The 21,777-nt window shown below is 46.5% G+C and overlaps 1 protein-coding gene across 8 annotated transcripts in view; it reads right to left on the bottom strand.

Annotated features, from left to right (window-relative positions):
• Positions 1-21,777, bottom strand: part of adgrd1 (adhesion G protein-coupled receptor D1) — a 324,854-nt gene that overhangs the window by 115,528 nt on the left and 187,549 nt on the right. For 7 of the 8 annotated variants that reach the window (XR_011962991.1, XR_011962990.1, XM_072587673.1 and 4 more), the window contains one exon: positions 8,383-8,449. The exons of the other annotated variant lie outside the window; for it this stretch is intronic. Coding sequence is in view for 5 of the 7 variants with exons in the window: in XM_072587673.1 (XP_072443774.1) it covers positions 8,383-8,449 (67 nt within the window). In the remaining 2 variants the exon portion in view is untranslated. The remainder of the gene's footprint in view (positions 1-8,382; positions 8,450-21,777) is intronic. 8 annotated transcript variants of the gene reach the window in all.

Genomic DNA, 21,777 nt, shown 5'->3' with positions numbered 1-21,777 from the left:
TGTATCTAATTATTACCATCCAATGGATGGCATCTTGGTTAAGTTAAAAATCTCTTCTTTGTAAGACACATTTTGTGTCAACAAACTACCCCAACTTCATGTGGACTGTGGGCAGCATCTCAAAACTCAGGGGGTTGGTTAGCTCAGTTGGCTGAAAGGCTATTGTGCAATGCAGAGTAGCGCCAACAGCATGGGTTCAATTCCCATCATCAGCTGTGGTTGCCCTAAATGGGATAGCTTTGGCAAACAGAGTTAAGGAGAATCTAAAGTGGTTTTTACAAATACATTAAGGACAAGAGGGTAACTAGGGAGAAAATAGGGCTCCACAAAGATCAGCAAGGTAGCTTTTGTGTGGAACTGCAGTAAATGGGGGAGATGCTAAACTGATTTTGCATCAGTGTTTACTGTGCAAAAAGACATTTATAGACTGTAGGGAAATAGATGGTGACATCTTGAAAAATGTCCAGATTACAGAGGAGGAAGTGCTGGATGTCTTGAAATGGATAAAGGTGGATAAATCCCCAGTACCTGATCAGGTGTACCCGAGAACTCTGTGGGAAGCTGGAGAAGTGATTGCTGGGTCTCTTACTGAAATGTTTGTATCATCGATAGACACAGGTGAGGTGCCGGAAGACTGGAGGTTGGCTAACGTGGTGCCACTGTTTAAGAGGGGTGGTAAGGACAAGCCAGGGAACTATAGACCGGTGAGCCTGACCTCGGTGGTGGGCAGGTTGTTGGAGGGAATCCTGAGGGACAGGATGTACCTGTATTTGGAAAGGCAAGGACTGATTAGGGATAGTCAACATGGCTTTATCCATGGGAAATTAAACTTGATTGAGTTGTTTGAAGAAGTAAGAAAGAAGATTGATGAGGGCAGAGCAGTAGATGTGATCTATATGGACTTCAGTAAGGCGTTCAACAAGGTTCCCCATGGGAGACTGGTTAGCAAGGTTAGATCTCATGGAATACAGGGACAACTAGCCATTTGGATACAGAACTGGTTCAAAGGTAGAAGACAGAGGGTGGTGGTGGAGGGTAGTTTTTCAGACTGGAGGCCTGTGACCAGTGGACTGCCACAAGGATCGGTGCTGGGCCCTCTACTTTTCATCATTTACATAAATGATTTGGATGCGAGCATAAGAAGTACAGTTAGTAAGTTTGCAAATGACACCAAAATTGGAAGTGTAGTGGACAGCGAAGAGGGTTACCTCAGATTACAACAGGATCTTGACCAGATGGGCCAATGGGCTGAGAAGTGGCAGATGGAGTTTAATTCAGATAAATGTGAGGTGCTGCATTTTGGGAAAGTAAATCGTAGCAGGACTTATACACTCAATGGTAAGGTCCTAGGGAGTGTCGCTGAACAAAGAGACCTTGGAGTGCAGGTTCATAGCTCCTTGAAAGTGGAGTCGCAGGTAGATAGGATAGTGAAGAAGGCTTTTGGTATGCTTTCCTTTATTGGTCAGAGTATTGAGTACAGGAGTTGGGAGGTCATGTTACAGCTGTACAGGACATTGGTTAGGCCACTGTTGGAATATTGTGTGCAATTCTGGTCTCCTTCCTATCGGAAAGATGTTGTGAAACTTGAAAGGGTTCAGAAAAGATTTACAAGGATGTTGCCAGAGTTGGAGGATTTGAGCTATAGGGAGAGGCTGAACAGGCTGGGGCTGTTTTCCCTGGAATGTTGGAGGCTGAGGGGTGACCTTATAGAGGTTTATAAAATCATGAGGGGCACAGATAGGATAAATAGACAAAGTCTCTTCCCTGGGGTGGGGGAGTCCAGAACTAGAGGGCATAGGTTTAGGGTGAGAGAAGAAAGATATAGTACAGACCTAAGAAGCAACATTTCCACACCGAGTGTGGTACATGTATGGAATGAGCTGCCAGAGGAAGTGGTGGAGGCTGGTACAATTGCAACATTTAAAAGGCATTTGGATGGGTATATGAATAGGAAGGGTTTGGAGGGATAATGGGCTGGGTGCTGGCAGGTGGGGCTAGATTCAGTTGGGATAACTGGTCGGCATGGACGGGTTGGAGTGAACAGTCTGAACATCTCTATGACTCTACGACTCTCCTTCTCAATCTCTCCCATTAACTGATGCACAGTGACCCTCAGGTTAAACTGCCTCCAGTTACTCCTGTGGTCTGATAGGACTGAGGTGATTTTATTTGAGTGGTGCTGGGAAAACACAGCAGGTCAGGCAGCATCCGAGGAGCAGGAAAATCGACGTTTCGAGCCCTTCATCAGGAATGAGGCTGGAAGCCTCGAGGGTGGAGAGATAAATGGGAGGGGGGTGGGGCTAGGGGGAAGGTCGCTGAGAGTGTGATAGGTGGATGAGATGGGGGTAAAGGTGGTAGGTCGGGGAGGAGGATGGAGCAGATAGGTGGGAAGGAAGCTTGACAGGTGAGACAGGTCATGGGGATGGTGCTGAGCTGGAAGGTTGGAACTGGGGTGAGGTGGGGGGGAGGGGAAATGAGGAAACTGGTGAAGTCCACATTGATGCCCTGGGGTTGGAGGGTCCTGAGGCAGAGGATGAGGTGTTCTTCATCCAGGCGTCGGGTGGTGAGGGAGCGGCGGTGAAGGAAGCCTAGGACCTGCATGTCCTCGACAGAATGGGAGGGGGAGTTGAAATGTTTGGCCATGTGGCGGGGGGGGGAATGGAGTTTGCTGGTGTGGGTGTCTCAGAGACGGTCCCTAAAGCGCTCTATGAGGAGGCACTTTCACCCACCTCCATCCACCTATTGCATTCTCAGCTACCTTCTCCCCAGCCCCACCCCCCTCCCTTTTATCTCTCCACCCCCGAAGCTCCTAGCGTCATTCCTGATGAAGGACTCTAACCCGAAACGTCAATTCTCCTGCTCCTTGGATGCTGCCTGACCTGATGTGCTTTTCCAGCACCACTCTAATCTCCAGCGTCTGCAGTCCCCACTTCTGCCTGAGGTGACTTTATATTTAGCCCAAAACCAGAGACATCAGTTCTGATTGGTTTCAGATGAATGACCTCACAGCTGATGGGAGTGGGCTGCAGTTGGAGTTTCAGGGAAGATCATAAGGCAGGTTCCAAGAGGGGCTCAGTCCAAACCCACTCTCTCCCCCACATCACAGACCTCTGCCCTGCTCACAGGCTTCACATCATTACCTGAGTAGCTGTTATCTGTAATAGCAGAATTTATTAAAGTAAAGGCCCTTGTTTGATAAACATTGCCACACTCGGCATGTTATCTCTCTCTGATGTGTTTCCCTTGGTCATTGTCTGAAATGATTTTCTGTTTCAAAGAAAAACATTTGGCAATTTACATCAGAGAATCATACAGTAACCTTGTCCCTGACATTGCCCTTTCAACAACATTATTACTGAATACTGACAAAACAACACTTCAGCAATAAATACTGTTCTATAGAGTACAAGCAAATATGTGAAATATGACCATTCAGCCTGATAGCCTGTTCTGCATTCTATGAGGTCATGATTGATCTTTTTTTTTTAAATTCTACATTCCCATCTACCCCCCAATAACCTCCCTATTCAACAGCAAGAATCTAAGCACCTCCCTCTAAAAGAAATGTCTGATCCTAAAGAGTTCCAAAGATGCACAACCATCTGAGAGAAAATGTATCTCCTCATCTCTGTCCCGAAACCTGATCGCTCCTTATAAAACCTTATAAGCCCCTACGCTCTGGTCTAACCCATAGGTGGAAACGTCCTTTCCATGCCCACCTTGTCAAGACCATTCAGGAGCTTATATTTTTCACAATTCTTCATCTCTTCTAAACTCCACTGGAAATAAACTCAGAATGTCCAACGTTTCCTCATTAAACAATCCACCATACACGACATGCACTCGCCAATGTCCTGTGTTACAGAGCGTAATATCCTTATGTTTTGGGATGTGGGGCTTTCCAATCCAATGGAACCTTCCCTGAACTGAGAGAGATTTAGAAAGTTAGCATCCACATATCTCCTACCTCATTAACCACCACCTTTAAAGTTAAAATCCATCTGGACCCAGGGACTCACAGCTCCATCAGTTTGCTCACTTCCCTGGTGAGGGTAATTTCACCAAGTTTCTCTCTTCCTTCCAGCTGATTCATTATGGGAAGTCAATCCACCACAGTGAGACAGAAGTGAACTGAAACACGGCAGAGTCCCAGAGGACAATAGGACTGCTCTTCCGATCCGCCATTTCCCATTACCTACCATCAACCGGGCCTACACTCACTCACTCACCCTTCTTAAATGTCTACAGAAACTCTCGCTGTTTGTTCTTCCGTTTCGAGCTGGCTTCCTCTAGAACATCTTTAACATTTCAGTCATTCTCTGCTGTTCTTTATATTATGACCAATATTTAACCTCTCACACATTCTTGCATGGTTACATGTTGTTTCATTAGGTTTGGGGCTTTCCATCTCCTGCATCCCTTTTATCCTCCATCACCCCCTCTCCTCCATCTCCCCCTTCATCCTCCACCTCCACCTTCATCCTCCCTCTCCCCCTTCATCCTCCATCACCCTCTTCATCCTCCACCTCCACCTTCATCCTCCCTCTCCTTCTTCATGCTCCATCACTATCTTCATCCTCCATCTCCCCTTTTATGCTCCATCACCCCCTTCATTCCCCATCTCCCCTTCATCCTCCATCTCCCTTATTATCCTGCATCACCCCCTTCATCCTCCATCTCTCCCTTTATCCTCCATCACCCCTTCATCCTCCATCACCCCCTTCATCCTCCATCTCTCCCTTCATCCTCCATCACCCCCTTCACCCTCCATCACCCCCTTCATCCTCCATCACCCCCTTCATCCTCCATCACCCCCTTCATCCTCCATCTCTCCCTGCATCCTCCATCTCTCCCTTCATCCTCCATCTCCCCCTCTCCTCTATCACCCCCTTCACCCTCCATCACCCCCTTCATCCTCCATCTCTCCCTGCATCCTCCATCTCTCCCTTCATCCTCCATCACCCCCTCTCCTCCATCACCCCCTTCTTCCTCCTTCACCCCCTTTATCCTCCATTACCCCCCTCCCCTCCATCACCCCCTTCATCCTCCATCTCCCTCTTTATCCTCCATCACCCCCTTCATCCTCCATCACCCCCTTCATCCTCCATCTCTCCCTTCATCCTCCATCACCCCCTCTCCTCCATCACCCCTTCACCCTCCATCACCCCCTTCATCCTCCATCACCCCCTTCATCCTCCATCACCCCCTTCATCCTCCATCTCTCCCTTCATCCTCCATCACCCCCTTCATCCTCCATCTCTCCCTTCATCCTCCATCTCTCCCTTCATCCTCCATCTCTCCCTTCATCCTCCATCTCTCCCTTCATCCTCCATCACCCCCTCTCCTCCATCACCCCTTCACCCTCCATCACCCCCTTCATCCTCCATCACCCCCTTCATCCTCCATCTCTCCCTTCATCCTCCATCTCTCCCTTCATCCTCCATCACCCCCTCTCCTCTATCACCCCCTTCATCCTCCATTACCCCCTTCATCCTCCATCACTCCCTTTATCCTCCATCACCCTCTTTATCCTCCATCACCCCCTTCATCCTCCATCACCCCCTTCATCCTCCATCACTCCCTTCATCCTCCATCACCCCCTCTCCTCCATCACCCCCTTTATCCCCCATCTCCCCCTTCATCCCCCATCTCCCCCTTCATCCTCCATCTCCCCCTTCATCCTACATCTCCCCCATTATCCTCCATCTCCCCCTTTATCCTCTATCACACCCTCCATCTCCCTCCATCCTCTATATCTCCTGTTGTCCCAATCCTGCCTGTTCCTTCCCTCCTTCTGGTTGATGATACTGTGTGTGTGTTCTGAGCTGTGAGCACTGCCTTTCGGAGGAACGCCTGGCACATTTACAAACAAAAGCTGTGGAATCCTTCAAGCTCAGACTCTCAATGCCCTTTGACCTTCAGCTTTTGCCTTGTCGTCAAACTCCTCTATGATTTGTTGTTTAGAAACTGGCAGCACAGCATTTGGAACAGAAACACATTTTCTGCTGTAAACCTTCTGAAATTGCTGGATTTCAGAATATGCTTGCATCCGCAAGTGTGAAAATATACTTCAAAGCACAAACCAGGGTGGATCTGGAGAAGAAACGTGGTTGAGAAAGACAGAAGGAAGAGAAGAACTGCATTTAAATAGCACCACTGAGATTGTACATTTAAAAAGCACCATTCACAATCTCAGTATGATTTAATGTATACAGACACAAAGTGCCAGGACTTTGCTCAAAGCTGCTTAGATTTCTTGAGGTTTACAAAGGTTTTTTCCATCACTCTTGTATGAATAGCTGTTTATTGAGATGCTGCTGAGTGCTGTGGACATGTTGAAATAGGAGCAAAGAGGGACTATGAGATTAATTCACACTTTGAAGCATCTCAATTATTAAAAGAGATGAAAAATGTTAGAACTTTCCGCTTCAGTGAAGTGTTGACTTTTCACTGGTTTGATTTAGGTTATGCAATCATGAAGGGGTTAGACTGTATTCTAGGGGCAACATGTTCCAATTAAATAGTTTTTATTTTTTATTCTTTCACTTAATGTAGTTGTCACTGGCTGGGCCCAGCATTTATTGCCTGTCCCTAGTTGCCCCTTTGAGAAGGTGGGGGTGAGCTGCCTTCTTGAGCCGCTGGAGTCCATGTGCTGTGGCTAGACCCACAATGCCCTGAGGGAGGGAATTCCAGGATTCTGACCCAGTGACACTGAAGGAACGGTGATATATTTCCAAGTTGGGATGGTGAGGGGCTCGGAGGGGAACCTGCAGGGGGTGGTGCTCCCATAGCTCAGGGTGATTCCAGGTCTGTAACATATTTGAAGTTGTAAGTGGTCTAATCAGAGTTTGATATGAGGAAGGGAATCTTTCCCTTGGGAACAACGAACCTGTGGAACCAGCTTCTGTGGAGAATTCACAAAAACTCCTCCACGTGAGAGCTGGATTATTTCTGAATCAGAAGGTGATCACTTCATACAGAAGGCAGGATCAGGGCCAGAGTAATCTCTTGGATCAGTTTGGATCACCTCAGGGAGTGGAAGAGGAATTTCCCAGATTTTGTTCCCACACAAAGTTGATGTGGGGTTTTCCATTTGCTTCCAGCCCCTCCCAGGGGCTCACTCCGGTTTCAGCTGGACTGAGAGTGTCTCCATGGCGATCCATGTGGAATAATAATTGGACGCAACACTGGTTTGCTCCTGATCAGGTTAGTGGCCTTAGCATCAGCTGATTATCCCTTTGGAAAGGGCAGGAACAATACAGTTGAGGATTATCAAATCAGCCATGATTTCACTGAATGGCACAGCAGACCCGAGGGGCTGAATGGCCTGTATTTTCTGCTCCAATGTGCCTATGAGTTTCTGGATCCTGAAGCCAGTCAAGTTCCCCATCACCACCTGGTGTGAACAGAGAGTGAATAACCCAACTCAAACAGCACAACTCAGCAAAAAACTCCCATTTTCCAATGTGATCCCTTCAGACTGAAGTACCGCATTGAGGACACTTACAAAACAATTTATTTTTATAACTGCAAACCGCTTTTGACACAAGTGGTTGATGCTGAACCAACTGCCGTATTGACAGGGCCCTGAATTCAGCACATCCAAAAAGGGCCAATCTTTCAGGCGATAGGATTTAGGTGGCTGGTTTTGCAGAAAGCAATCAGGAATTAATTATTTGCAGAATGGAGATTGTTTACGCAGCTAGAAAGACTACAAAGGCATTGTACAAACTTCAATGGACACTGTACATACTTGGGCCAGCAGACTGCAGTTTCTGTAATCAAGGAGTGGTACAACACAAAGGGAGGCCATTCGGTCCACAGTGCCTGTTCTGGATCTTTGGAAGAGTTTTCCAATCAGTGCCACTCGCCCCTGTCCTTACCCTAGAGCCGGGTAAATTCTGCCCTTTGAACCTTTATCTAATTCCCTTGTGAGATTGGATGATTTTTAAATTTGTCCAACACCAACACCTCCAAACCATCCCTTATTGGAACGATTCCCGAGTCTGTTGTTATCGCTGTCTCAGGCAATGGATTCCTGAACTTAACTCAGTACATTTATAAAAAGAAAAATCCTCATCTCCTCTCCGCATCCTTCAGCGATTATTTTAATTGCTGGATTATTTGACATCAGAGTGTTTCCACAAAAAAATTAGGAGTGAAATAATCGCGAAAGGATTTTTTTTAACCAAGCTGAAAACAGTTCAAAGTCATGTGTCCATTCTATAGCGTCAAGCTTGGGCACACACACAGTAAGATCTTCAGCGAGATTCTATTAAAGTTTGCCCATTCTCTGAGGTTCTCCCTAAATGCCATTCCCATCAGGATTGCTTTGGCACTGATGTTCAGTGAACGTGTGTAATGTTCAGGGCTGTCACTTACCACCACCACAAACAGTGCTGGGGCCACAAACGCCCAGATTGCTCCCCTCTCGATTGACAGCCAACAACTGCAGGAGGAACACAAGAACATCAGCAAATGGAGTTAACAGGAGAGTCAAACCTCAGCATAGAATCCCAACAGTGTGGAAGCAGGCCATTCAACCCACTGAGTCCACGCTGACCCTCTGAAGAGCATCCCACCCAAACCCTGTAACCCTGCATTTCCATGGCCAATTCACCCTAATCTGCATGTCTTTGGAGGAAACCGGAGCACCCGGAGGAAACACACAGACACGGGAGAATGTGCAAACTCCACACATGCAGTCACCTGAGGCTGGAATCGATCCCGAGTCCCTGGCTGTACCAACCACTGAGCTACCATGTAATCTACACCCACAGTCACCACCTGGGCAGGTCTCAAAGAGCAGATTCTAGTCAGTTTATTCACAGGCTCTGTGCTACCCAGGGTAATGTCGACATTTATGAGGTGAAACAGGAGATCAGAAAGGCCAAGTTTTCTGAGGAACGCCAATCACACTTGGGTTGGTCATTCCAGTCTTGGGAAAATGCTCTGCATTTGCAACAGGAGATTCCACCCAGAGATCATTCAGAAATGCAGAATGATCTTCAAAATCTGATGGGCCCTTCATTGTGTAGGATATACGGCCTACGATGTGCGGCCCCCACACCCTCCGTTCTCACAGTAACAAGGTGCCCCACCCTGTGACTTAAATGTTCAGAAACATAGACAGTCCCTTTCACAGCTCCTTTCAAACAGCATGGGCAAAAGGATAAGTGGGAGCTTAGGGTGCGATGTTGTTGGTGATGAAGGTGCAAGGTGGGAAAGGGGTCAGGTAAGTGATGGAGGGTTTAGAGTGGGGAGGTCAGCATGGGGAGGAGATGTTAGATCTGGCAGGTGGTGTTGGGTTTTTGAGACGGGGGTATGTGGGGTGCAGTTGGGTCCTCATGGTCAGGGGGTTGGGTTCTGGGTTGAGGGCAGGGCAGTGTTGTGTATCTGGATTAGTGATGCTGGAAGAGCACAGCAGTTCAGGCAGCATCCAACGAGCAGCGAAATTGACGTTTCAGGCAAAAGCCCTTCATCAGTGTTGTGTATCGCCCACTGTTGTGTCAATTCCTGCCCACTCCCCATTCCTCACCCACCCGTAACCCCTCCCCATCGCCTCCCTCTCTCCCTCATACTCCCCTTAGCCAATTCCAGCCAGTCACTGCCCCTCTACCCACCCCTGCTCCTTACTATTACCCTCTCACTATGCCATCATTCAATCACCTTCCCCTCCACATCCCTAATCATCCCAATCACATTTGGACAATCAGAACCATCGGACTATAACTGGGAAAGAGTGAATTGGTTCTCTTTGATGTTAAGAATGGAAAAGCAGTGTGTTATTGAAAAGGAGAGGGATTGGAGAACTGTGAGGTGCAGAGGAATCTAGGTGTCCTGCTACATGGACCACATACAGTTCGACAGCAGGTACAGTGAGTGATGAGGAAGATCATGTTTGGGGTGTCCTTGTTCAGTGTATTGGGGATGGATTCTGAAAATAGAGAGAGAGGGAGGCAGTGTAGATCTTGCAGCTGTTGTTGGGATTGCAGGCTTTGGTAAAGACTTATTATAGGTTTTTTTTCCGTTGCTACAGTCATTTATATTAAACTAATATAAGATTTTTATTCACTGACATTTGAAAAACAAAAAAACAATTACAATTTTTTTTAACTGACTTCTTTAAAAATGAACTTTTCAGGGTCTACAGGGAAAGGCTGAGGTTTCTCGAAGTTCAGAGTTTAAAAGGGATTATATGTGCTTCACAGAGGCTCATTAACATCGCAAAATGTTTTTTTGAAAAACTGAAGTTTTTTTAAAATAAGGAGAGGTGTTTTCTGCCGGAGAGTCTGACACGTGGTCAGCTCTGGAGCAGAACCTTTTTTCTTTGAGGAATTTATTGAAAAGGAGTCGTTTTTATTCAGTTAATCAGCTAAGTGGTTGATTTTATTTAAGTTTTATACATTTGATAGGTATGTTTTCAATTTATTTCCGTTTTAATATTATTTTCTATAGGGAAACAGTGCAGACAGGCAGTGCAGGGCTGTTCCCCTCGATAATAAGTTTTGGATTCTGTTGGGAAGGATGACCTACCAGGGGAAAGCCACAGTGGCCAGGTCTCTGGCAGGGAGTCTGGCTCTGTGGCTCAGCAGGGAAAGGGGGAAGAATAGAAAATCAATAGTGGTAGGGGACTCAATAGTTAGAGGAACGGACAGGAGACTCTGTGGTCGTGAATGGGACTCCTAGAAGGTAAGTTGCCTCCCAGGGGCCAGAGTCCGGGATGTCTCTGATCGAGTCTACAAGATTCTGAAGGGGGAGGGTGAGCAGCCAGAAGTTGTGGTGCACATTGGTACCAATGACACAGCCAGGAAAAGGGGTGAGGATCTAAAAAGTGATTTCAGACAATTAGGTTGGAAGGTAAAAAGCAGGACGAGCAGAGTAGTAATCTTAGGATTTCTATTGGTGCCATGTGCTAGTGAGGCGAGGAACAGGGAGTGAGTGCAGCCAAACACAGGGCTGGTGCAGGAGAGAGGGCTTCAGATATGTGGATCATTAGGGTACCTTCTGGGGAAGGTGGGACTTATACATGAAGGGTGAGGTGCACTTAAACGAGAGGGGCACCAATGTCCTGGGAGGAGAGATTTGCTACAGCACTTCAGAAGGGTTTAAACTAGTTTGGCAGGGGGATGGGAACCAGAGCTACAGATCAGTGGAGAGGGTAGTTGTTGAATGGGCAGAAATAGGATGCAGAGAGTCTGTCAGGAAGGATACACAGTGATAGGGCAAAGGGGATGGGTTAAAATCTAACTGTTTCAATGTCAGGAGTGTCAGGAATAAAAGTGATGAACTTAGAGCATGGATCAGTACTTGGAACTACGATGCTGTGGCCATAATGGAGACATGGGTTTCACAGGGGCAGAAATGGCTGCTGAATGTTCCAGGGTTTAGATCTTTTAAAAAGAATAGGGAGGGGGGGGGGGGGGTAAAAGAGGAGGGGGAGGAGCATGGTTAATTAGAGAGTGCATCACAGCTGCAGAAAAGGAAGTTGTTGAGGAGGGTTTGTCTACTGAGTCAGTATGGGGGGAGGTCAGTAACAGGAAAGGAACAGTCACTTTGTTGGGTGTTTTCTATAGATCTCCTCCCCCCCCACACATACACACACACACACACAAATAGCAGCAGAGAGAAGGAAAAACAGACTGGACAGCAGATCCTGGAATGGTGCAGATGTAACAGAGTTGTTGTTATGAGTGCCTCCAACTTCCCCAATATTAATTGGAACCTCCATAGTGCAGATGCAGGTGTGGATGGAGCTGATTTTGTCAGGTGTGTCCAGGAGGGATTCCTGATGGATTTGATGCTAGACAATGAGCCAGGCCAGGTGTTCGATCTCTCAGTCGGAGAGCATTTCGGTGACAGTGATCACAACTGCCTCACCTTTACCATAGTCATGGAGAGTGATAGGAACAGACAGTATGGAAAGGTATTTAATTGGGGGAGGGGAGGGGAAATTATACTGCTATTAGACATTAGCTGTGGAGTATAAATTAGGGACAACTGCTCGGTGGGAAAGAGACAACAGTAATCCAAAGATGTGCAGGTTAGGTGAATTGGCCAAGCTAAATTGCCCATAGGATTAGGAGCACTCATCAGGGGTAAATATAGCATAATAGGGTAGGGGAATGGGTCTGAGTGGGTTAGTCTTCTGAGGGTCGATACGGACTTGTTGGGCCGAAGGGCCTGTCTCCACTGTTTAGAAAACAAAATTCTATAAAAATACGTGGAGGCTGTTTAAGGAGCACTTGTTGCGAGTGTTGGATAATTTTGTCCCACTCACACAGGCAAGGAATGGTAAGGTGAAGGAGCTTTGGATGACAAGAGAAGAGGAGCTTCTCATCAAGAGGAAGAAGGAAGCTTACTTAAGATTGAGGAAGCAAGGATCTGGGACAGCTTTAGAGGATTATAGGGTAGCTGGGAAAGAACTCAAAAATGGTCTTAGGAGAACTAGGAGGAGGCATGAAAAAGCCTTGGTGGGAAGGATTAGGGTGAACAAAGGCTTTCTACATGTACGTGAGGAATAAGAGAATGATCAGAGACAGGGTAGGGCCAATCAGGGATAGTGGAGGGAACTTGAGCCTGGAGTCTGAAGAGGTAGGGGAGGCCCGAAATGAATTTTTTGCTTCACGAGAGAGTGGGACCTTGTTGGTAGTGAGAACACCATGGACCAGTTTAATAGGCTTGAACAGATTGATCTTAAGAAAGTGGATGTGCTAGAAATTCTGGGAAGCATCAAGATAGATAAGTCCCCAGGGCCAGACCAGATATGTCCAAGGTTACTACGGGAATGAGATTGCTGCACCTCTGGTGATGATCTCTGCATCCTCACTCTCTACGGGAGTAGTACTGGCTGATTGGAGGGAGGTGAATGTTGTTCCTCAGTTCAAGAAAGGGAATAGGGAAATCCCTGGGAATTACAGACCAGTCAGTCTTATTGTGGTAAGCAAGGTGCTAGAAAGGATTCTAAGGGATAGGATTTATGATTATTTGGAAAAGTGTGGCTTTGAGAGGGGCAGCTCATGCCTCACCAGCCTTACTGAATTCTTTGAGGATGTGATGAGACAAGTTGATGAAGGTTGAGCAGTGGATGTGGGGTATATGGATTTCAGTAAGGCATTTGAAAGGTTTCCCACAGTATGCTCATTCAGAAAGTTAGGAAGTATGGGATACAGGGAAATGTGGCTGTCTGGTTACAGAATTGGCTGTCTGAAAGAAGACAGCGAGTGGTGGTGGACGGAAAGTATTTAGCCTGGAGCTCGATGACCAGTGGTGTCCTGCAGGGATCTGTTCTTGGGCCACTGCTCTCTGTAGCTTTTATAAATGACTTGGATGAAGATGTGGAAGGACGTGTTAGTTCATTTGCCACTGATACAAAATTCAGTGGTGTTGTGGTTAGTGTCGAGGGCTGTTGCAGGCTACAACATGACATTGACAGGATGCAGAGCTGGGCTGAGAAGTGGCAGATGGAGTTCATCCTGGATAAATGCCAAGTGATTCATGTTGGAAGGTTGAATTTGAATGTTGAATACAGGGTTAAAGACAGGATTCTTGGCAGTGTGGAGGAACAGCGGGATCTTGGGGTCCACGTACATAGATCCCTCAAAGTTGTCACCCAAGTTGATAGGGTTGTTAAAAAGACTTATGGTGCATAGGCTTTCATTTACAGGGGGATTGAGTTTAAGGGCCACAAAGTTCTTCTGCAGCTCTATAAAACCCTGGTTAGACTACACTTGGAATATTGTGTCCAATTCTGGCCACCTCATTACAGGAAGGATGTAAAAGCTTTAGAGAGGGTGCAGAGGAGATTTACCAGGATGCTACCCGGATTGGAGGGAGGTTGAGTGAGGTAGGGCTTTTCACACTGGAGAGGAGAAGGAAGACAGGTGATTTCATAGAGGCGTACGAGGTAATGAGAGGCACAGAAAGAGTCAATAGCCATAGACTTTTCCCAAGGGCAGAAATAGCTGGAGGAAGGTATAGGGGAGACGTCAGAGGTAGGTTCTTTACACAGAGAGTGGTGGGTGTGTAGAATGCACTGTCAGTGGTGGTGGTAGAGTCGGAGACATTAGGGACATTAAAGCGACTGCTGGACAAGCACATGGACAGCAGTAAATTGAGGGGTGTGCAGGTTAGGTTGATCTTAGATTAAGATAAATGCTTGGCACAACATCGTGGGCCAAAGAGCCTGTACTGTGTTGGACTGTTCTATGTTCTAATGGAAGATAGCTTATTTGATATATCAGGTGTTACTGAACTTTTTCTTAGGATTAATGTTATTAAGGCCATATATATTATACAGAGTGAGATGGCTAGTGCTTATTACGCAGCAGAATCAGTCAGATAGATGGGCGACTGCCGGGACAATAAGAAGGTAGTTCAAAAGTCTCCGGAGGCTAATCCTCTATCAAATAGATCCTCCGCTTTTGGAACTGTTAAAGGGAATAGCCTCTCCAAGAAACGTGGAAGGGACCAGTCAGTTATGGGACACTTGGAATGATTCTTATGTGAGGCAGCTTTTGACAAGATCTAATAGAATTATTGTTATAGGGGTCTCTCCTGTCAGGGGCATTGACAGGAGATTCTGTGGCAGTAAGCTTAAATTTTGGATAGTTTGTTGCTTTCCTGGTGCTAGGATTAAGGACCTCTCTAAATGTTTCAAACATATTGTTAAAGCAGTGATTGAGAAACCAGAAATTATTGTACTCACTGGTAGAAATGACATTTTTAGGGAAAAGATGAACGCAGTACAGAGTGAATTTAAGAGGTTAGGTTGAAGTTTAAAAAATAAAATCTTAAAAGTAGTCATTTCTGGTTTACTCCTAATACCAAACTAAAAAGAGGGAGGGAGCAAAAGATGAAAGGAGATAAATCAATAGTTGAAGAGCTGGTGTATTGTTCAGGGATTCAGGGTTTTGGACATTTGCAATGTCTTTTGGAATAGAAAAGGCCTGTTCAAAAAGGATGGGTCAAAGCTAAACTGGCGAGGGACCAATATCTGAGTAGGAGATTTGCTCATTCCATCAAGGGAGACATTATATTCACAGGGGAGGGTGGGGATTGGGGGAGGGAGTGGAGGAATTCTGCACAGCAGTGTAAATGGAAGGATGGATGGGAACGGTTTGGAATGTGGAGAGCATGTCAATTGGAAAAGAAAGATGAGAGAGAGTCAGAGTATGTAGTAACTCTGAACAACTAAGCTGCATTTATTTCAATACAAGGGGTTTAACAGATGAGGCCAATGAATTTAAGGCATGTTTAAGAACATGGGATGGGGACATCATAGCTCATACAGAAACCTGGCTGATCGATGGATGCATCTGGCAGCTCAATGTTCCAAGGTTTAGATACTTATAGGAAGGAGAGAAAGGGGGCAAGAAAGGAGGGGTGGTGTTTTTGATTAAGGAATACATTCCTGCGGTAGCTAGGAGAAAGTGAGGACTGCAGGTGCTGGAGATCAGAACTGAAAAATGTGTTGCTGGAAAAGCACAGCAGGTCAGGCAGCATCAAAGGAGGAGGAGAATCGACGTTTTGGGCATAAGCCCTTCTTCAGGAATGAGGAGCGTATGCCAAGCAGGTTAAGATAAAAGGAAGGGACGAGGGTCTTGGGGGATGGGCGTTGGGAATGCGATAGGTGGAAGGAGGTTAAGGTGAGGGTGATAGGTCGGAGAGGGGGTGGGTGCGGAGAGGTCAGGAAGAAGATTGCAGGTCAAGAAGGCGGTGCTGAGTTCGAGGGGCTGTAGCTAGGGAAGAGATTTCTGAAAAATCATCCAATGAAAATATATGGGTAGAAATTACAAATAAGAACGGACAGATCACTTTGATGGGATTGAGCTAAAGGCCCCTAAGCTCTCTGTTTCTTCATCTCCCAGCGACCCAACCAGTCCCCTTCCACCAACACAGTCACCGTTTGGTGGAACTGGTCCTCACCCAAAACAACTTCTCCTTCAAATCCTCCCATTTCCTTCAGGCCAAAGGGGCAACCATAGGCACCCCCATGGGCCCCAGCTATGCTTGCCTCTTTGTCAGGTACGTGGAACTGTCCATCTTCCGCAGCTACACAGACACCATTCTCCACCTTTTTCTCTGCTTCATCGATGACTGTATCGGTGCTACCTCATGCTCCCACGAGGAGGTTGAACAGTTCATCAACACCTTCCACCCTGACCTCAAGTTCACCTGGACCATCTTGGACACCTCCCTCCCCTTCCTGGACCTCTCCATCTCCATTTCTGGTGACTGACTCAACACAGACATCTTCTACAAACCCACCGACTCCCACAGCTACATGGACTACACCTCCTCTCACCCTCCCTCCTGTAAAAGTATGATCCCTTATTCCTAATTTCTCTGCCTCCACTATATTGGCTCCCAGGAGGACCAATTCCACTCCAGAACATTCCAGATGGCCTCCTTCTTCAAGGACTGCAATTTCCCCTCTCACATAGTCAACAATGTCCTCCAGTACATCTCCTCCACTTCCCACACCTCTGCCCTTGAACCCCACCCCTCCAACCACAACAAGGACTGAACCCCACCCCCCAATCCCGGTCCTCACCTTCCTCCCCACCAACCACCAGATACATCACATCATCCTCCACCATTTCCACCACCAACAGTCAGACCCCACCACCAGAGATATATTTCCTTACCCACCCTAGCTGCGTTGCTCAGAGACCATTCCCTCCGTGACTCCCTCTTTAGGTCTACCTTCCTTTGCTGCTGTAAGAGATGTGAAACCTGTGTCCACATCTTCCCCCTCACCTCCATCCAAGGCCCCAAAGGATCCTTCTACATCCGACAGAGATTTTCCTGCACCTCCACCCACCTCATCTACTGTGTCCATTGCTTTTGATATGCTCTCCTCTACATCGGGGAGTCAGGACGCCAACTTGCGGAACATTTCAGGGAACACCTCTGGGACACACACACTAAACAACCCCACCGCCCTGTGGCCAACCAATTCAATTCCCCTTCCCAATTCACCAAGGACATGCAGGTCCTGGGCCTCCTCCATCGCCAAACCCAAACCACCTGACGCCTGGAGGAAGAACATCTCATCTTCTGCCTTAGGACCCTCCAACCACACGGGATCAATGTTGATTTCACCCAGTTTCCTCATTTCCCCTCCCCCCACCTTATCCCAGTTCCAACCCGGCACTGCCCTCATGACCTGTCCCACCTGTCCATTATCCTCCTGACTCAAAGGTAGAAGACAGAGGGTGGTGGTGGAGGGTTATTTTTCAGACTGGAGGCCAGTGACCAGTGGAGTGCCACAAAGATCGGTGCTGGGTCCTCTACTTTTTGTCATTTACATAAATGATTTGGATGCGAGCATAAGAGGTACAGTTAGTAAGTTTGCAGATGACACTAAAATTGGAGGAGTAGTGGACAGCGAAGAGGGTTACCTCAGATTACAACAGGATCTGGACCAGATGGGCCAATGGGCTGAGGAGTGGCAGATGGAGTTTAATTCAGATAAATGCGAGGTGCTGCATTTTGGGAAAGCAAATCGTAGCAGGACTTATATACTTAATGGTAAAGTTCTAGGGAGTGTTGCTGAATAGAGACCTTGGAGTGCAGGTTCATAGCTCCTTAAAAGTGGAGTCGCAGGTAGATAGGATAGTGAAGAAGGCGTTTGGTATGCTTTCCTTTATTGGTCAGAGTATTGAGTACAGGAGTTGGGAGGTCATGTTGCGGCTGTACAGGACATTGGTTAGGCCACTGTTGGAATATTGTGTGCAATTCTGGTCTCCTTCCTGTCAGAAAGATGTTGTAAAACTTGAAAGAGTTCAGAAAAGATTTCCAAGGATGTTGCCAGGGTTGGAGGATTTGAGCTATAGAGAGAGGCTGAACAGGCTGGGGCTGATTTCCCTGGAGCGTCGGAGGCTGAGGGGTGACCTTATAGAGGTTTACAAAATTATGAGGGTAGGGTAAATAGGCAAAGTCTTTTCCCTGGGGTCGGGGAGTCCAGAACTAGAGGGCATAGGTTTAGGTTCTGGATTAGTGGTGCTGAAAGAGCACAGCAGTTCAGGCAGCATCCAAGTAGCTTCGAAATCGACGTTTCGGGCAAAGTGGCATAGGTTTAGGGTGAGAGGGGAAAGATATAAAAGAGACCTAAGGGGCAACTTTTTCACGCAGAGGGTGGTACGTGTATGGAATGAGCTGCCAGAGGATGTGGTGGAGGCTGGTACAATTGCAACATTTAAGAGGCATTTGGATGGGTATATGAATAGGAAGGGTTTGGAGGGATATGGGCCGGGTGCTGGCTGGTGGGACTAGATTGGGTTGGGGTGTCTGGTCGGCATGGATGGGTTGGACTGAAGGGTCTGTTTCCATGCTGTACATCTCTATGACTGTATGACCCCATGTGCTCTGCTGCACCCGCCCCTCCAACCTATTACCATCATCTGCCACCTCCATCGACCTATTGCATTCCTAGCTACTTTCCCCCAAGCCCTACCCCCTCCCATTTATCTCTCAGCCTCCTTGGGCCCCCCACATTCCTGACGAAGGGCTCATGCCCGAAATGTTGATTCTCCTGCTCCTCGGATGCTGCCTGATCTGCTGTGCTTTTCCAGCACCACTCTAATCTAGACTCTGATCTCCAGCATCTGTAGTCCTCGCTGTCTCCTTGTACTATAGGTGCACCTCCCCCCCCTCAAAAAAGAAAGAAATTGAGAAACAAATATGTCGGGAGATTTCAGGTATATGTCAGCTTAATAAGGTTATAATAAGGTTTAATTTTCCAAACATTGACAGGGACTAATATAGTGTTAAAGGTTCGGATGGTGAAGAATCTGTCAAATGTATTCAACAACATTTTCTTTACCAGTGTGTGGATACTCCTACTGGAGGAGGAGGAGCAAAACTAGACCTTCTTTTTTTAGATTAGATTACTTACAGTGTGGAAACAGGCCCTTCGGCCCAACAAGTCCACACCGACCCACCGAAGCGCAACCCACCCATACCCCTACATCTCCCCCTTACCTAATACTACGGGCAATTTAGCATGGCCAATTCACCTGACCTGCACATCTTTGGAGTGTGGGAGGAAACCGGAGCACCCGGAGGAAACCCACGCAGACACGGGGAGAACGTGCAAACTCCACACAGTCAGTCTTGAGGCGGGAATTGAACCCGGGTCTCTGGCACTGTGAGGCAGCAGTGCTAATCACTGTACCACCATGCCGCCCTTATTTTGGTCAATAAGGCAGGGCAGGTGACTGCAGTAAAAGTGGGGGGACACTTTGGGTCTCGCCATCATAATTCTAATCGTTTCAAAATGGTTATGGAAAAAGATAAAAGTTAAAGCTTTTAGTTAGAGTAAGGCAACTTTTAAAGGTGTGTGAGACAAGAACATTCAAAAGTTGATTGGAGTAGTCTGTACACAGATAAAAGGACATCTGACAAGTGGGAGTCATTCAAAAGTTTGATTATAGGAGTTCAGAGGTGTTTTGTTCCTGTTAGAGTGAAGGGTAAGGTTGGGAAGATTAAAGAACAATGAATGAATAAAAGACAATCTTATTTTAGATACAGACAACTTGGTTCAACTGAATCTCTTCATCAATATAAAGAGTGTAGAGGGATTCTTGAGAAAGAAATGAGGAAGGCAAAGAGGGGATATGAGATAGCATTGGCAAATAAGGTTAAGAATGACCCAAAGAGAATCTACAAATACATTAAGAGCAAGAGGGTAACTAGAGAGAGGTAGCGGCTCTTAGAGATCAAGGAGGTTGTCTTTGTGTTGAACCCCATTAGACGGGGAGAAATACTAAATGAATATTTTGTGTCAGTTTTTACTGTGGAGAAAGAGTCCAGAGTATGCAGAGAAATAAACTTTGATGTTTTAAAAACAGTTCACATTATAGAAGAGGAAGTTTGGAAAGTCTGAGAGAATATAAAGATGAACAAATCTCCAGAACCTGATCTAATGTATTCCAGAACACTGTGGGAAGTAAGGGAGGAAATTATGAGATCCCTTGCAGAAATATTTGCATCATCTATAACTGTATGGGTGAGGTGCCTGATGACTGGAGGGTGGGTAATGTTGTACCTTTGCTTAAGAAAGGTTATAGGGAGAAACTGGGGAACGATAGAGCTGTGAGTCTGACTTTGGTTGTGGGTAAGTTGTTGAAGGTGATTTTAAAAGTTAGGATTTATGGAGATTTAGAGAGGCAAAAACTGATTAGGGATTGTCAGCACGGCTTTGTGTAGGGAAAATCGTGTCTCACAAACTTAATTAAGTTTTTTGAGGAAGTTACCAACAAGGTTGATGATGGCAGAGCAGTAGTCGTTGTTTATTTGGATTTTAGTAAAGTCTTTGACAGGTTTCAGATGGTAGACTAATTCATAAAGGTGGGTCACATGGGGTTCAGGGAGTGCTTGCCAATTGGACATATAATTGGCTTAAAAACTGCTTTTCAGACAGGAGGCCTGTGACCAGCAGTGTTCCACAGGGATCAGATCTGGATCCTTTTTTCTTGGTCATTTATATAAATAACTTGGATGAGAATATAGAAGGCATGGTTACTAAGTTTGTGAATAACACCAAAATTGGTGGCAGAATAGACACTGAAGAAGGTTTTCTAGGATTACAAAGGGGTCTTGATCAAATAGGTCAATGGGCTGAAAAATAGCAGATGGAGTTCAATCTGGATAAATGCACAGTATGGCATTTGGTAAAACAAACTGGGGTAGGGCTTATACAATTAATGGCAAGGTCTTGGGTAGTGTTGTAGAATAGAGGGACCTGGGGTGCAGGTACATAATTCTTTGAAGTTTGCATCACATTTAGACAGGGTGGCCCAGATAAAAAGGCATTTGGCACACTTGTCTTCACTGCTCCATCCTTCGAGTATAGGAGTAGGGAAGTCATGTCGAGGTTGTATAGGACATTGGTGAAGCCTCTTCTGGAATACTGTGTCCAGTTCTGGTCAGTCGGTTATAGGAGGTGAAGATGGCACGGGGCAGGGTGACACTAGGCACACAGACACACAAGATGGCCGCTGAACCACGAGTTGGCCACTTGTCACACAAGATTGCCACCGCACCACAATATGAAGAGAGACAGCAGAGCAAACACAGAAACTGCCTGGGGCCACCAGAATGCCAGCACAATGCACTCACAACCTAGTTGATGAGTTTAAGGTGGGTGGGGGAGAGAATACACATGAGTAACATACACTGTCCGCTGAAGTGTCTGGGTCCAACCAACATCTTTTATAGAAATGCTAACAGCTTGATACGGACTCAATACAAAGTGCTAATAGCCATGGCTGCGGTAATCGTCCTTCTCAGGAAGAGCGATTAGCGCCCATTACCACAGCAATGGACTTCAGCGCAGCCATGGGAACTGACAATGTCTGCATTGAAACTGACAATGACCACATGGAAATTAACAAAGGCTGTGTTGGAACTGACAAAGACTGTACCAAAACTACCAACAGTTCTGCAATGTTTACAACAAACAAACTATGTTACAGAGACAACAACCTCAGCACTGACCTATTATATCACAAGATGTATAAACGTTTCTTGACATGTGCCCTGGGTTGAGAGAAGACTCACAGCTGATCACTGTGCTGTTGGTGTCGTTTGCTCCCTGGAACCCTGGCATTTCCTTGTACAATAAACTCTGCCATTGAACCCCGACTCTGACTCCAAGGCTGGTGATCTCCCCCACAACAAAAGGGTATTTTCAAGGTGGAGAGAGTCCAGAAGAAATTTACCAGGATTTTGCCAGATATGGAAGGATTGAGTTATAAGGAAAGGTTGGAT

This window comes from Chiloscyllium punctatum, chromosome 17 (assembly GCF_047496795.1).
Source record: "Chiloscyllium punctatum isolate Juve2018m chromosome 17, sChiPun1.3, whole genome shotgun sequence".
Classification (NCBI taxonomy): Eukaryota; Metazoa; Chordata; class Chondrichthyes; order Orectolobiformes; family Hemiscylliidae; genus Chiloscyllium; species Chiloscyllium punctatum.
Note: the sequence above shows the minus strand (reverse complement) of the source record. Positions and strands in the feature narration are given on the sequence as shown.